The following is a 16946-nucleotide window of genomic DNA, read 5'->3' as shown; positions in this document are numbered from 1 at the left end:
GAAGATGCAACTAGACAGTAGGAGAAGAAAATATATTGTCATAGAATATAAGGGAAGAAATGAGCAGTAAGTGACTAAAAGCATAAGGAAGGGTGATAGACTAAAAATATTTGACTAGCAATGAATATTTTAAAAAGAAAGTAATTTAGTTTTAATTGAAGGTAGACTGAGTAATTGAATATTGAGAATATCAAGTTGAGATTGTCCCTAAATTTTTCTTGATTTTGAAGGAAATAAGTACTAGAATTTGGAAACTTCCCAGGAGAGTTGAAGAAAACTGAAATAATAACAGTCGAAAGCTCTGTCAAATTGTAAACACCATGAGTTAGCAGCCTTACCTATCTTATGACTGTACTTTAGATTGTCTAGTACATAATAGTTGTTTTATAGATGTACGATTAATACTTGAATAAGAGATACTGGACATTTAATCAGTGGAACAAAGTACTTAGTCCAACACTTTGGCTCTGTCTCTGTTTGGATCCTTGGCCCACCTTGTTCCTTCTAAAAGGACGATATAGCCGTATTCTTTATGTTGTTGACATACTTCTTCTGAACTCTAACTCCTTAGAATATGTACATTTTCTAGATTGTAAACCATGGAAGAACATTGTGCCAAACAGAGCTGGCTGAATTATGCTGTGGTAACTAACAACCCCCAAATTGCAGTAGTTTAAGTAACAAAGTTTCATTTTTTTTGCTCAAAGTACATGTTCATCAGGGCTAGCATGGGGCTTTGTGCATCATTGATCACTTAGAGATCCTGGCTGACAGAGCATTTGCCATCTTGAATGTTACTGGCTGCTCTGCTGAGGAGAAAAGACAGCTCTGAAGGGTTTCACACTGTAGTTACAAGTGTTCAGCCGTGAGTTACACATGGGATTGACTCATTGTCTGTCCCCTCCCCCTACCTTCCCCAACCCTAAGGGAACCAGGAAGTGCAGTCTTACCATGTGCCCAGAAGGCAGGAAAAACTGTCTTTTTTGTGATATTTTGTGAATTACCTCAAGCATGGATACTCTAATTCTGTAGATTTAGCTGAAATTAGTACTTTCATTTTTAATGCTTTTGGAGTCTTTGAGTGCCTTGGTTTAAACTAAAGAATTTAAATTTCAGCCCAAAAACAGTATTTTGGGAAAAATGGCTTCTCTAAACATGCCATATAAACTTAAAACAAAACAGAAACAAAACAAGCTAAGACCATGGTGGGGAATAGAGAATTTGAATTATTGCTTTATACCATTTTTGTTCACATACTCTGGGTCAGGATATATTTTGCTTTTTCCATAAACAAAGTCTTTGAACTCTATATGAGTTAATAGTTCTTAGGAATACTTCACATCATAGTTGTTACATTTTAAGTCTGTATTCTAAATATTTAAAATATTTTTTATTTAAATTCTGAAGTAGATTAAAGTATATGCTTCCAGGGTGTTTGCTTCTGGGGTAACTCATCCTGTCTCTAGGCATCTCAGAGTAACGTGGTCAAAACAGAAATCTTGATTCGGACCACTTTCCCCCTCAAATGTGTTGTTCTCAGTAAAAGATCCCCCATTCACTTACTCAAGTCATCCTCATTCCTCCTCTTCCCTTGTCTCTCCCAGTCTTAAGCCCCACTGATGAGAGTCTCCAAAATCTATCCCAAATCCATCCATTGGTCTCCATCTTCAAACACCCTAATTCAAACCACCATCTTTTCCTTTAATTACTACAATAACTTTCTAACTGATCTCCCTAAAGTGCTTTTCCTCTTAACACTTTGTGTCCGTACTCCACAAATTTTGGTAATCTTTTAAAATTACACATTGGATATTGTCACTCCTCTGCTTGCAACTTTGCAATGGCTTTCTCTCCCACTCACAATTATAACTAAATTTAAGGTTATATGTGATCTGATTCCTAACTAATTCTCTGAATCTAGGCTCATTCTGCTTTAGATATATTCCAAATAGTTCTTGCTATTTCTTGACTATCTTAAGATCGTTCTCTCTTCAGGGCATTGCTGTTTCCTCTTCTGGAATGGTCTTCCTCCGATCTTTCTTATCATTAATTACCAGCTCAATTGATATCAAAGAGCCCTTCCACAACTGCGCTATCTATAGAGGTGCCCCTCCCTCCCCCTTTCTCCCCACTTTTTCTAATATTGCCACATTTTAGTTTGTATAGTACATATCACCCTCTAAGATTATATTATTTATTTATCTTTCCTCCTCTTCTAGAATGTAAGTTCCATGAAGGCAGAGACTTTATCTATATTGTTCACTATTATATCCCTAGCACCTAGAATAATGCCTTGCATTTAATAGGTGTTCAATACATATGTTCTGAACAAATATAGCAAATCTCTTTTTGATCCCTTGAAAACTTTTCAACCCAAAATGGAAGAGAGGAACATGGCATGGAACCTTGGGGAAATTCCTTAAACTGTTTGGACCTTAGTATTCTTATCTGCAGAATCATGGTGGTAGACTTGTTAATCCATGATCTTTAAGCTTCCTTCTAGCTTTGGAATTCTATGAATTCTAAGTATTTTGTAGCATCTCCAATACATTGTTATGTAATTCAGACTTTTTTATTATTATTATTATTATTATTATTTCTGAGGAAGGTTGGCCCTGAGCTAACGTCTATGCCAGTCTTCCTCTGTTTTGTATGTGGGACGCTGCCATGGCATGGCTTGATGAGCAGTGTGTAGGTCCGTGCCCAGGATCTGAACCCACGAACACTGGGCCGCCGAAGCAGAGCATGTGAACTCAACCACTACGCCACTGGGCCGGCCCCAAGACTTAATTATTTCTAACATTTGCAAAATATTTCTCTACTGATATATAACACTTAGGATACTAAGACTTTTTAAAAGATATTATTGTTAAAAACTTACTGTGAAATACAGTCCTAACGTAACACAATATACATGTTCCTAAAAATTATTGTGCCGTGCAATAGAATGAGAAAAATGAAGTTAGGATCACAACAGTCAAAAACTTTGTCAGTTACACATAAAAAAAAAGATAAGAGCCTAATAAAAATTGTAGCACAGTTTTACACCTGTTTAAATGATTGAGAATTACATAAATGCTACAGTAACTATGGTACTAGACCTTGAAAAAGACTTGAGGTTTGCCTGTTAAAATGGGCTTCAGAAGGGCGGCAGCTTGGGAGCTGCTTGGGAGTTTCTGTGAAGTGATGCAAGGCAGGTTATCTGAAATCTGGTGGAAAGTTGTAACACCAGATGTGGATAGGTGTGGTTCATAGCGTGCAGTGAGCTGAGGCAGCTGGTAAATGTTGGAGGTGTGTGCATTTTGTGTATTTCTACATGGCTCAGTTCAGTTTTCTGAACTCAGTTCAAATGGATACAATTTTCTGCATTCACCTAGTGAGTGTCTCAGAGGAGAAATTACACATAAGCAAATGTGAAATCCACATTGTGCTCAAATTTTTCCGTAATATATTAATCAAAACAGGCATTATACTAGAGCTGACTGTAATTTTAGACTTAAAAAAAGTTGCATGAGTAGTACACACAGTTTCCATATACCTCACCCAGTTTCCCTAAATGTTCAGATCTTATGTAATTATAATACAATGATCAAAACAAGGAAATTGACATTGATGCTATACTATTAACCTTAGAGCTTATTCAGATTTTGTCATTTTTTCATTATTCTTTTTTTTTGGTTCCAGGATGCAACTCAGTGTCTCATATTTAATTTAATTGTCATGTCTCCTTAGTCTTTTCCAATCTGGGACAGTTCCTCATTCTTTCTTTGTCTTTCTTGATCTTGACACTTCAGAGAGTATAGGCCAATTATTTTGTGGAGTATCCCCCTAATTTGGATTTGTCTGATGTTTCTTCATGGTCAGATTGAGTTTACGCATTTTTGACAAGAAAACCACAGAAGGGATGTTGTGTTCTTCTCAGTGCATCATATACATTACATGTGAGACATTAATTTTTAAGATGTATTTAGTGTTTCTATGTTTTAGTTGTATAATAAAATTTGTTGTTTACCCTTTACAGCCGTTCATTTTTAATGTGAGGTTTAATGTCTTTTGTTTTTATCAGTTCTGTGACATTATTTCTTTTCTTATGGATAAACCATGTGGAAAAGAATTACAGGATTATGGGTATGCCTTTGTATCCTTTGATTATTTTTCTTTCTGAAACGTAGTGTATTTTGATCCCTCAATTATTTCTATCAATTTGAGAGGGTATAATACTTTTGAAATAGTAGTGTTTTTCTATATTGTCTTTGTAAAATCTTTCTATATAATTACTATCGTTATTTTGTTTCAGTTTCAATAGTAATGGGAATTCCCACAGTGAAGAGAGAAGTTAAATCTTACCTCATAGAAACTCTTCATTCCCTTATTGATAATCTGTATCCTGAAGAGAAGTTGGACTGTGTTATAGTAGTCTTCATAGGAGAGGTAATTATTTAATTGTTGTTATTTTTTACCACATGTGATCTATAAGAGTTGAAACCACATTTGAATATGCTTTTATAAGCATTTTTTTAAAAATGTGATGAGTAAAGCTTAGGTAATCTATTCCATCTGATAGTTAAATGTAAGTCTAACTTGCTGTGTTTGCTTTAACTTCTTTCCTACAGTTATAATCCAAGAATAGTAATCTGTGTCAATAGGATAATATTATATACATAGATCTTTAAGAACAGTGAGTCCCCATTTCTAGCTCTAGGACCTAAATTTGGAGATTTGCGCTGATGTTTTTTGGGAGTTTTGAAATCTGAGAAAGGTTTAACCTAGTTTGGGGTGTTATCATCTCTTTATTCTCTCTACCCCTTCTCTGTACTCCCAAGATGCAGCCGTCATTATTATTTAAAAAGTCAAAATATCATGTGAATGAGGAATATTATGTTTCCTGTATTTTAGTCTCCTCAAAAGATCTAGGGAAAGAATAAATCTTGAGCAAGTTTTTCATAAATAATGAGGAAAAAGTGCCTTGGAATAAATATTTCCTTAATTATTAAGTAGAATTTCAGAATGTGAAAGGTTTTAGAACAGCATCTGATTCCGGCCCACTGATTCCCAGCTTTTCAGTGTTTCCTGTCTCTTTTTAAATGAAAATACTTGGGCCGGCCCCGTGGCTTGGTGGTTAAGTGCGCGCGCTCTGATGCTGGTGGCCCGGGTTCGGATCCCGGGCGCGCACCGAGGCACCACTTCTCCGTCCATCCTGAGGCCGAGTCCCACATACAGCAACTAGAAGGATGTGTAGCTATGACATACAACTATCTACTGGGGCTTTGGGGGGAAAAAATAAATAAATAAAATCTTTAAATGAAAATACTCGTAATGTTTTCCTTAATATGAAAGTAAACACATGTATACTGTTCAAAACAATTACAGAAATGTATAATGAAAAATTATCTGTAATTTCTCCATATAGATATAACTACTATTGATATCCTGAAATATATCTTAAGAAATTTTTCCTATGGCTTGTATACATATATATGAATGGGATTGGTCTGTATATTTTTTAATATCATGGGTATTTCTCCATGCTAAAAAGAATAACTATCATAGCATCATTTTTTATGGCTACAAAATATTCCATTGTATGGTTTTAACATAGTTTATTTAATTTCTGATTGATAGACATTTAGACTGTTTCCAAGTTTTTATTGTTATTTTCAACACTGCATTGAGCATTACTGTAAATGAATTGTTGTGCACTTGTATAGTTACTAACATGGGATCCATTCCTAAATGTGGAATTGCTGGGTCAGGGTCCTATACATTAAAATGTTCATAGCTGGGCAAAATGCCCTACACAAGCTGAGCTGGTTTATTCCTCTTCCAGCAATCTGTGAGAGGGCTTGTTTCCCTGTCTCTGTGCTCTGCTAGATAATATGAGTCTTCAGATTTTTTTTTGCCAGTTTGATGGGTAAAAAATAATACATTGCTTTTGTTTAATTTTGATTTCTTTACTGAGTGGGATTAAATGTTAGTTTGTATGTTTTTTGACCATTTGTATTTATAATTATTTTTATAGCCTTTGCTCATTTTTCATTTGTAATTTTTTATTTTTAAGAAATTTTCATGAGAAGAATTAACTCTTTGACATATTTTGTCCAGTTTATCCTTTGCACGAACTTTGTTTATGATGTTTTTTGTCTTTTGTAGAAATTTTACATTTTAAGTAATCAAATTTGTCAGTCACTCATTGTATATCAGTAGAAACTGGTACAACCTCTTTGGAAAGCAATTTGGCAATAGCTATTAAAATTTAAAGTTTACTCTGTGACCCAATGTTCTGATTCTAAATATTGATCCAGTAGAAACATTTGAGAGTATGGAAATATATTCAAGCATACATACACACATTTATACAGCTCTTACATGTGCATTAATAAAATGAATAGAGAAAATGCTCTTGTGGAATACACTCCAAACTATTAGTAGCAGATATCTTGAGAGTTGAGATTATGGGGAGATGCCACTTTCAATTTATACAGTTTTGTGAAATTATAATTTTTTTTACAATGACATGTATTGATTTTTAATCAGAAAAAAAGCCTTAAAACTATAAAATCAAAAACTGTCCTTATACACTTTAAAAGTAATATTGAGTCTATAGACAGAGGTTCGTGTACGTAAAGGTTCAAGACCTTCTTGCCATAGCCATTCTTCTGATCACCAAGATGTAATAATGCTGGGTTTGGAGTCAGACGACCTGTGTTCAGGGTCTGGATTCTACCACTTACTGACACTTGAGCAGGTCATTTTTTCTTTCAGTCTCAGTTTCTCCATCTCTAAAATGAGAATAATGCTATTGAGCTTTTTGAGCTCAACCTTGTTGCAGGGAGGTACAATGAGATCGCATGTGGAGAGGTGTTGTAAAGTGAAAATGCAGTACAAGTGTCAGCATTATTCTGATCTCTGCAGACTCCCCTCCTGAATTGCAGTATTTGTGTGTATATGTATATAGAATTTCAATATTTGGAAGAAAATCTATTCTGAACAGAAGAGTTAATGTACACAGTTCATTGAATTGCTTTTAGGCAGTTTAAAATTATTAATCACTGTATTTGCTTCTGCCTTGATTTGTTGTTTTAACCTAAGTGTCTGGTAGCCTGGGGCTCATTTAATACTAGTGACAAGTACATATTCTGTGGCTTTGACCATGATCTGCATGTGGGATGGTTCCTAGATCTAGATCTCTCACCTCTTCCTGAGCCTATATTTCCAACTGCGTACTTGATAACATTATTTGAATTGTTTTATGGACAACTCTTAATCTGTCCATAACTAAATTAATCTGGCTTCTCCAAACTGCTTCTCCTCCAGGTTTCCCATCTGTTTATTGAAAGTTCTTTATATCATAGTCTTAATAGGTCTGTGCTCGAGTCATTCTACTCCCAGGTCATTATGTGGACCTTGTGTGTTCTCAGTTCTACGTGTGTTATTCCTTAGCCTGAAACATTGCCTCTTGCCTTCTCTTTCTTATTCATCCTTCAGGTTCCAGCTCATTCCTTTTATGAAACTGTCCCCAGTCTTCCATTTGAAATTAATTTAGAGTAAATAGGCAAAAGTAAATCTATCTTTTGCAAACATTTTCAGTTTTTGTAAAGGTATGAATTATCTCTGGTCCACTTTAACATATGAGGAGAAAATTAAGAAGGAAAAAGAACTGGAGAAGAATACACATAGACAGTAAAGGCTATCATACTCTTTTCGTGCCTGTTTGACTTTCTGTTCTTCATATTCTTTTTTTCTTGAAGGGAGGGACCATAAAATGCCCCTTGGGGAATAGAGGAGAGACAGAAAAGTAATTATTAGCTTTATTTTTGTTCTTTGTTCCTCTCTGGGGATTTCTCCCTTAGGGGTCCATTGTGCCTATATGATGAGACATTTATAGAACATGCAAAGTTTTGAACAGTTGACTGTTGATGCATTATTTGAAAGTTCACTGACTGCATTCTGCAAGTGCAGAAGGAGTTGCTCTGAAAGATCCATGATGTGGTCCAAGTGTGGTGTTCATATTTTGAGATTGTATCATTCTTGTGTTTACTTTGACTTAGAATTTAGTTATAATTTTTTTATATGTATATTTTTTGTTGTCTGTATGCCTCCTTATTTTTTATGTTATATATTTATGCTATTATTTGTGATTTATAATATTTCTTATTATAGTATATTATTATTTATATTATCTCTATCACTCATTATCATTTCTGACAAAACATTTTCCTACAGTGTACTCCGGATTTTAGCAAAAATAGTTTTTCCTGCTCCATTCTTCTATTTGGAGAAATCCCCATTTTATGAATCTTGGTGGGAGGAAGTGCCTGCCTCCTACCGTGGAAACTAAAAATGCCAGATATTTGCTTTACCAGTTCAGGCGTGTGACCTGGGCTCAGCTGCTTGGATATTACTATCCTGGACTTTGAGTGGAGCTTCATTATTTTCGGAGGACACAGAAAACCCAAAAGAATAAACAGACAAATTGTTAGAAATAATAGGGGAATTTATCAAGATGGCTGGATATAGGATCAATTTATATTCTGTATGCCAGTAACATAAAATAAGAAAATATATTTAGAAGAAATTTATTTTCTAGAGAAGCAGAGCCTGTGGACAGTCCATTCTGGTGATAGACGGTGGTGGTGTCGGTGGTGTCTTTCCAGGGGGCACAAGGGCAGAGTCCAGAAGCTGATGGTGAGGGCTTTGAAAGCTGTGGCACTGGGAGCATTCTGTGATTTTTGGCTGTGGTCCAGCCTTATTTCTGATACTTTTCTAGCCTGATTCCTCAGCCTAACTGGAGGTTCTATGAGTTCTAACCAGTCATCTTTCAGTAAATTATTTTTCTGACTACTCTGCCAGAGTCAGTTTCTGTTGGTTGCAACTAAGTTCCTAATGGACACAGCTTGTATCTTGTTCAAAAATACCTGAATTGCTATACAGGCATATGTTGTTTTATTGTGCTTCGCAGATGTTGTGTTTTTTACAAATTGAAGGTTTGTGGTAATCTTCTGTCAAGCAAGTCTATCGGTGCCATGTTTCCAACAGCATTTGCTCACTTCGTGTCTCTGTGCCACATTTTGGTGATTCTTGCAATATTTCAAACTTTTTCATTATTATTGTATTTGTTATGGTGATCTGTGTTCAGTGATCTTGGATGTTACTGTTGTAATTGTTCTGGGGTGCCATGAAGTGCGCCCACACAAGACCAGTGAACTTAATTGATAAATGTTGTGTGTGTTCTGACTGCTCCACCGACTGGCTGTTCTCCCATCTCTCACCCTCTCCTTGGGACTCCCTATTCCCTGAGACACAATATTGAAATTAGGCCAATTAATAACCCTACAATGGCATCTAAGTGTTCAAGTAAAAGGAAGTGTCCCATGTCTCTCACTTTAAATCAAAAGCTAGAAAAGATTCAAGTTAGTGAGGAAGGCATGTCACAAGCTGAGACAGGCTGAAAGCCGGGCCTCTCGCACCAAACAGTTAGCCAAGTTGTGAATGCAAAGGAAAAATTATTGAAGGAGAGTGAAAGTGCTACTCCAGTGAACACATGAGTGATAAGAAAGCTAAACAGCCTTATTGCTGATATGGAGAAAGTTTTGGTGGTCTGGGTAGAAGATCAAACCAACCACAACATATCCTTAAGCCAAAGCCTAGTCCAGAGAAAGGCCCTAACTCTCTCCAATTCTGTGAAGACTGAGAGAGACGAGGAAGCTGCAGAAGAAAAGTTTGAAGCCAGCAGGGGTTAGTTCATGAGGTTTAAGGAAAGAAGTTGTCTCCATAACACAGAAGTGCAAGGTGAAGCAGCAAGTGCTAATGTAGAAGCTGTAGCAAGTCATCCCGAAGATCTAACTAAGGTAATTAAGGAAGGTGGCTACCCTAAACAACAGATTTTCAATGTAGACGAAGCAACCTTATGTTGGAAGATGATGCCATCTAGGACTTTCATAGCTAGAGAGGAGAAGTCAATGCCTGGCTTCAAAGCTTCAAAGGACAGTCCCTCGTGTTAGGGACTAATGCAGCTGGTGACTTTAAGTTGAAGCCAGTGCTCACTTATCATTATGAAAATCCTAGGGCCCTTAAGAATTATGCTAAATCTACTCTGTCAGTGCTCTGTAAATGGAACAACAAATCCTGGATGACAGCACATCTTTTTATAACATGGATTACTAAATATTTTAAGCCCACTGTTGAGACCTACTGCTCAGAAAAAAAGATTTCTCTCAAAATATTACTGCTCATTGACAATGCACCTGGTCACTAAGAGCTCTGATGGAGGTGTACAACAAGATTAATGTTGTTTTCATGCCTGCTAATACAACATCCATTCTGCAGCCTATGGATCAAGGAGTAATTTCATCTCTCAAGTCTTATTATTTAAGAAGTACATTTCGTATGGCTTTAGATGCCATAGATAGTGATTCCTCTCATGGATCTGGGCTAAGTAAATTGAAAACCTTCTGGAAAGAATTCACCATTCTAGATGTCCTTAAGAACATTCGTGATTCATAGGAAGAGGTCAAAATATCACATTAACAGGAGTTTGGAAGAAGTTAATTCCAATCCTCATGGATGACTTTGAGGGATTCAAGACTTCAGTAGAGGAAATAACTGCTGATGTGGTAGATATAGCAAGAGAACTAGAATTAGAAGTGGAGGCTGAAGATGTGACTGAATTGCTGCAATCTCACGATCAAACTTTAATGAATGAGGAGTTGCTTCTTATGGATGAGCAAAGAAAGTGGTTTCTTGAGATGGAAACTACTCTTGATGAAGATGCTGTGAAGATAGTTGAAATGACAACAAAGGATTTAGAGTATTACATAAACTTATTTGATAAAGCAGTGGCAAGGTTTGAGAGGATTGACTCCAATTTGGAAAGAAGTTCTACTGTGAGTAAAATGCTATCAAACAGCATCTCATGCTACAGAAAGAAATCGTTTGTGAAAGGAAGAGTCAATTGATGCAGCACACTTCATTGTTGTCTTATTTTAAGAAATTGCCACAGCCACCCCAGCCTTCAGCAACCACTACCCTGATCAGTCAGCAGCCATCAACATCAAGGCAAGACCCTCCACCAGCAAAAAGATGATGACTTGCTGAAGGCTCAAATGATGATATTTTTTTAGCAATAAAGTATTTTTTAATTAAGGTATGTATGTTGTTTTTTAGACATAATGCTATTGAACACTTAATAGACTGCCGTATAGTGTAGATATAACTTTTATATGCGCTGGGAAACCAAAAAATTCTTGTGATTCACTTTATTGCAATATTCGCTTTATTGTGGTGGTCTGGAAGTGAACCCCGCAATATCTCTGAGGTATGCCTGTGTGACCACCACCTAAACAGAACAGGCAATCAACATGAATGTTCAGACATAGATGGTTAAATGCTATTCCAAGTGAAAGAAAAAGATGAGATGAGTTTTTGAGGTGGGATTCAGGCAGAATATTGTCTAAACCGTTAACAACTAGATTATGTTGATCATAGCCTTAAAGATTGCTGAGAAATTGGAAAGAGAACGTTAGATGGCACATCTTTTATATTGTTCTGTTTATTCACATTGTTTCTACAATTTGCCTAGAAACAGTCCAAAGGCCATGTTTAGTTGTTAAGTTTCTAAACTAGAATTTGAGTTGAGATTCTATAATGAAATAACAAATTCATCATGTTGGAAAATCACCTCAAGATAGTCTCTGAAAAACTGAGTTTAGAGAATTTCCAGCTTCATAGAGTGTTTATTATATTGTATGAAAACAGTTTTGCTTATTATTCAGTTTTCTGGTTTTACTCTTGTACACATTCTAGTTTGTGAGTGCCTGAGGCCTTTACTATGCCTTCTTTAAATTCTTTGATTTAAATTGGGTTAACAGTACTGGTTAGTTAGCTGCCTATGGGCAGAAATTTACAAAGCAGGTAAATTTATAAATGAATACAGAGATTGAATAACCAAAGAGAATTGATCAAATTGATGTAGAGCTTTTATTTTTTATTTTTATTTTCTGTTACATATTTTCTTTACTAGGAAACATTATTTCCTATTTATTTAAATTAATTTTTTGGATGGGTAATATGATCATATGGTTTAAAAATTACAAATGTGTGTGTTCTATACCTTAAAAAGTGTCCCTTCCAGTGCCGTTCCCTAGCCACCAATTTACCTCTCCACAGGCAACAGCTGTTAATGGTTGTTGTACCCATTCAGAGATATTTAATGGCTGTATATGTGGATATATTCTTTTTCTCCCCATTTCTACATAGATGGTATAATGTTAACTTTTCATATTAAAGCATAAAGAGCTATTTAGATTTCTTGTCAGTTTTGATAAAATATTTTCCTAGAAAATTATCCATTTCATCGAAGTTTTAAAATTTGCTTTATCCAGAGTGGAGTAAAGTAGACTCTTGTTTTTTTTGAGGTTATTTCCCCCTGATTTCTTGTGTGTGTGTTTGTATTTGCGCTCCCTCCTCCTTTTTTGATTGGTTAGCTAGTGGATCTGTTTTTATTTTTTTATTCCAAAACCATCATTTGGGTTTATTTATTATTTCTCTTTGTTTTTCAGTTCATTAATATCTGCTTTTAACATTACTAATTTTTTCTGCTTTTGTTAGCTCCATTGTATACTTTTCAAACATCTTGACCCAGATGCTAAATCGATTTGTTTTAATAATTCTTTTTGTTAATATAAGAATTAATATGAATTTTCTTTTGAGCACTGTGTTAGCTGTATCTCATAGGTTCTCATGTGTAATGTTTTCATTCTTGTTAGTGCATGATTTTGGTTTGTATTTCCTCTTTGACCAAGGAGATGATCAAGAGAGTTTTTAAACTTTCTAATTGGTAAGGGCTTTTTGTTTTCTAGATTGGTTATTTATTTTTTGAGAAAGTTTCACATTTCATTTTTTAAAACTATTTTGACTTGCAAAAATTGTACAGAGTTCCTAATTCAGGAGAGTTCAGCCACTCTCCCCAGATTTTAACATTTTGCATAACCATAAAGTAATTATCAACAGCAGAAAGTTGACATTGATACTATACTATTAACTAATCAATAAAACTTACACAGATTTCTCTAAATATCCTGCTAATGTCCTTTCATGACGTTGATACTTTTGAAGAATACTGATTATTTTGTGGAATGTCTCTCAGTTTGGGATTGTCTGATGTTTCCTTATGATTAAATTCATTTTTAGCAAGAATACCATAGAAGTGATGTGGTCTTTTTCACAGCCTCGTATTAAGATGATTTGATATATTTCATAACCATCAATGTTAGCTTTCATATCTTGATTGAGATGGTGTTTGCCAGCTTTCTCTACTGTAAATATACTCTTTATCCATATGTACTTAGTAGCTGTCTTGTGGAGTTATATTTTGAGATCATGGAAATACCCTATTTCTTGTTAGAACTTTTTGCCAACTAATTTAACATCTTTGATGATTCTTGCCTGCGACAACTATTGTTGTGGTGTTTACTGAATGGTGATTTTTCTAGTTCCTTCTACATTTATTAATTGAAATTCTACTCTAAGGAAGGGCTATCCTTTTCCCCAGTTTTATTTATTTTGTCAGTTATTCATATCAGTGTGGAGTTGTGGATATTACTATAATTTTTTTACTTTGTTGCTCAAATTATCCCAAATTTGGCCATTGGGAGCTCTTTGAAGTTGGCCACTCTGTCCTTTTAATATATCCCCATTGTTTTTCCTTCTTTTCTAGCGGTGTGAGATGTTCTAGGCTTGTATTTTCCCTGCCCCAGCCGTGGAATCAGCCATGTCCCCAAAGAACCTGGTTCCTTTTATTGGAGAATAGTATTAGAAACTAAGACCTGGGTTCTAAATGTGCTCATTGCTCCTGAGGGATCATTGCTTCTGGCCCTTTCAGTGGACAGAGCTAGAAAATACATGTATGCATATGTACACATGCATACACACATATGTACATCTGTATAAGTACTATGTGCATTTATCTGTATATATTAAAAATCATGAGTTTATAGTGATACTTTTGATTCCAATCCACTACCACAAGGTTCATTCTAGCCTCCCGCATTCCTTAGTTTTAACTTTTTTCTCCAGCAGTGAGAAACTTGGCTCTCAAGATCCACAAGATATGTACTTATTTGCTTAATCCTAAATAAACATAAAGTTCTTTGTAAATTGCTAACCTATTGATTAAAATTTATTTTCTAATTTCATCAAGAAAGGTCCATGTGAGCAATTTTCCTTGAGGTCCTGTTTGGTCAAAAATGTTATCTTTTGCCTTTATACTTTGCTTGGGTATAGAAACCTTCAGTCATATTTTCTTTTGGGGGGGGTGGGGCGGGGGTGTGCTATTGCTGAAGCTAGCCAGGTGGGCTTTCATATTTCTCACTTCTTGCTTTAAGGAACTCATGTTTTGCCTGGTTGCCCACATGATTCTTTTTCTGTCTTTAAAGCCTAGTAGTTTTTCTATAATATGTCTTGATTTCAACCATTGTGGGTCGTTTTTCTCTGGCACATAATATATTCTTTAGGTATATAGAGTCAAGTCTCCTTTAATTTCAGGGGAGAACTTTTGAGTGGTATGTTTTTATTATGAAAATATTAAGACGTACAACAAAGTTGAAAGAGTTTTACAGTGAACACCTGTATACATACCACCTAGATTCTACTATTAAGGTTTTAGTATTTTCACTTATCACATCTCTGTTTACCTATCCATCCTTTATCCATCATTAATCCTTTTTTTGTGTGTGTGTGTGAGGAAGATTCAGCCTGAGCTAACATTGCCAATCCTCCTCTTTTTGCTGAGGAAAATTGGCCCTGGGCTAACATCTGTGCCCATCTTCCTTCACTTTGTATGTGGGATGCCTGCCACAGCATGGCTTAATAAGTGGCGCATAGGTCCACGCCCAGGATCCGAATCTGCAAACCTTGGGCCACCAAAGCAGAGTGCGCAAACCTAACCACTACGCCACTGAGCCAGCCTCCATCATTAATCCATTTTATTGGTGTATCTCCTTTCATGAAGTGTCTTCAAATCTTTTGCCCATTTTTAAAAGTTGGGTTGTTGTTGTTTAGTTATCAGACTTCTTTATGTATACTGGATACCATTCCTTTGTCAAATATGTATTTTATGAATATTTTCTCTGAATCTGTGGAATTCTATTTTTTTTTCCGCATTGTCTTGGTGAGCAGAAGTTTTTAATTTAGATGAAGTCTAATTTATCAGTGTTTTCTTTTATAATTATTGCTCACCATGACCTAATAAATAAGAAACCCTTGCTTACCCCCAAATCATGAAGATTTTCTCCTCTGAAAACTTTATGTTTTAACTTTAAATTAGGTCTATGATCTATCTTAAGTTAATTTTTGTTATGGTTTAAGATGGTGTTAAAGTTCATTGTTTTTCCTGTGGATGTCCATTTACTCCAGTACCAGTTATTGAAAACAAGTTCCTTTCCCCATTGTATTGCTTTGGTCCCTTTGTTGAAAATCTAGTGACCCTATAAGTGTGGATCTTTTTTCTATTCTGTTCCATTGGTCTGTGGGTTGATCCTTATGCAAATACCTCACTATCTTGATTACTATAGCTTTGAATTAAGTATTGAAGTCAGGTATGATTAACTCCTCCAATTTTGTTTTCAAGATTGCTTTAGATATTTTAGGTCCTTTGCATTTCCGTGTATATTTTAGAATCATTACAATGATTTCTAATATCTGGTATTGCTTCATAGTGGCAGCTGCTTCAATTTGGTGTTCTTTTCTTTTAAATCAGTAGGGAAATATTTGGTCACAATTTTTCATCTGTTTTGATATATATATTTTTGACATGTTGATGTATCTTTTTGATATTTTTTGTTTTTATTCATAGGTTTTGCTGAATTTCTCCTTTTTTTCATAAATTTTTGTGTAGTTGCTGTGCTGGTTCCTTTTTTGTGAATCATCACTGCAGGAAATGGCTTTTTTTCCTAGCCACTGGTTACAGAGAAAGGAGGGGATAGAGTAGTATTCGAGACTGGTTGGTTTTTTTAACCAAAGACTATGTCTTTGTAGCTGCCACAGAGTCCAGCTGTTTCCTGCAAATATAGCTAGTCTGTGCAATTCTTCACGTTACCTCTGGTTGTTGGAACCAAACTGAATCTTCTTTGAGCCTGAGAATTCTGGTTATTAGTATTGTTCTTACCAAAAATAGAGTTTGCAGGTTTTGTATCTGTTTCTCATTGATAATTGTGTATAATGTCAATGCTATATTCCTAGGCGAGCTCTGTGTAAGTGGTTTAGTCTTTTCTAGTTAGACAGTTTAGTGTGCTTTCACCCAGGGTTTAGTTACCTGAATGCTTTGGAACTTTTTTCCACCCAAAGCACCTCAGGAGTATAGTAGCCTTAGAAACAGCAGCCCTCTCTATAGTCATGTTTTCTCAAGCTCTAATAATTACTTTAGTGATCTTTTTTAATAAACGAAAATGAGGAAGGTACTGGAGGAGATTAAAAATCTTTTAAAAATCCATTAGACAATAGATCATGCCCTTAACTTGTAGTCAAGGATTACACAGGAATTTTTTTTTCTGTACCTTTGTCTGTATATATTTTTTTGCTTTTTGAAAAAAATATTGGTTATACACACACATGGCTAAAGAGTACAATAATTCTACAAAGTTCGTTACACTAAACAGCAGTCTCCTGTCTTCATTCTTCCTACACTCCCCTCCCATTTCCTTTTCTTTTCCCTTCCCTGTTTCCTCCCCCTCTCAGACCTTTTAGGTCTTTTAAGCTCTAGTGGGCTGGCTGTCAGGTAAAGCAGAAAAACTCCCCATGATGCTATTCAGTTAATGTTATTCTTTGATCTTTTCAAAGAACACACTTTTAGTTTTATTGACTTTATCATTTCTCTATTTTCTGTTTCATTAATTTTTACTCTTTATTATTTCCTTCCTTTTGCTTACTTTTAGTTTGGTTTACTATTCTTT

General features: G+C 35.4%; 1 protein-coding gene across 4 annotated transcripts in view; it reads left to right on the top strand.

Moving 5' to 3' along the window:
* The window catches only part of MGAT4A (alpha-1,3-mannosyl-glycoprotein 4-beta-N-acetylglucosaminyltransferase A), a 127618-nt gene that overhangs the window by 64536 nt on the left and 46136 nt on the right, over positions 1 to 16946 (top strand). For 3 of the 4 annotated variants that reach the window (XM_087426195.1, XM_087426194.1, XM_087426196.1), the window contains one exon: positions 4298 to 4431. The exons of the other annotated variant lie outside the window; for it this stretch is intronic. In XM_087426195.1, coding sequence (XP_087282321.1) covers positions 4298 to 4431 — 134 coding nt within the window. The remainder of the gene's footprint in view (positions 1 to 4297; positions 4432 to 16946) is intronic. 4 annotated transcript variants of the gene reach the window in all.

This window comes from Ceratotherium simum, chromosome 40, assembly GCF_057802395.1.
Source record: "Ceratotherium simum simum isolate JZ-2026a chromosome 40, ASM5780239v1, whole genome shotgun sequence".
In the NCBI taxonomy this organism is placed as follows: Eukaryota; Metazoa; Chordata; class Mammalia; order Perissodactyla; family Rhinocerotidae; genus Ceratotherium; species Ceratotherium simum.
This window is presented reverse-complemented; position numbering and strand designations above follow the sequence as displayed.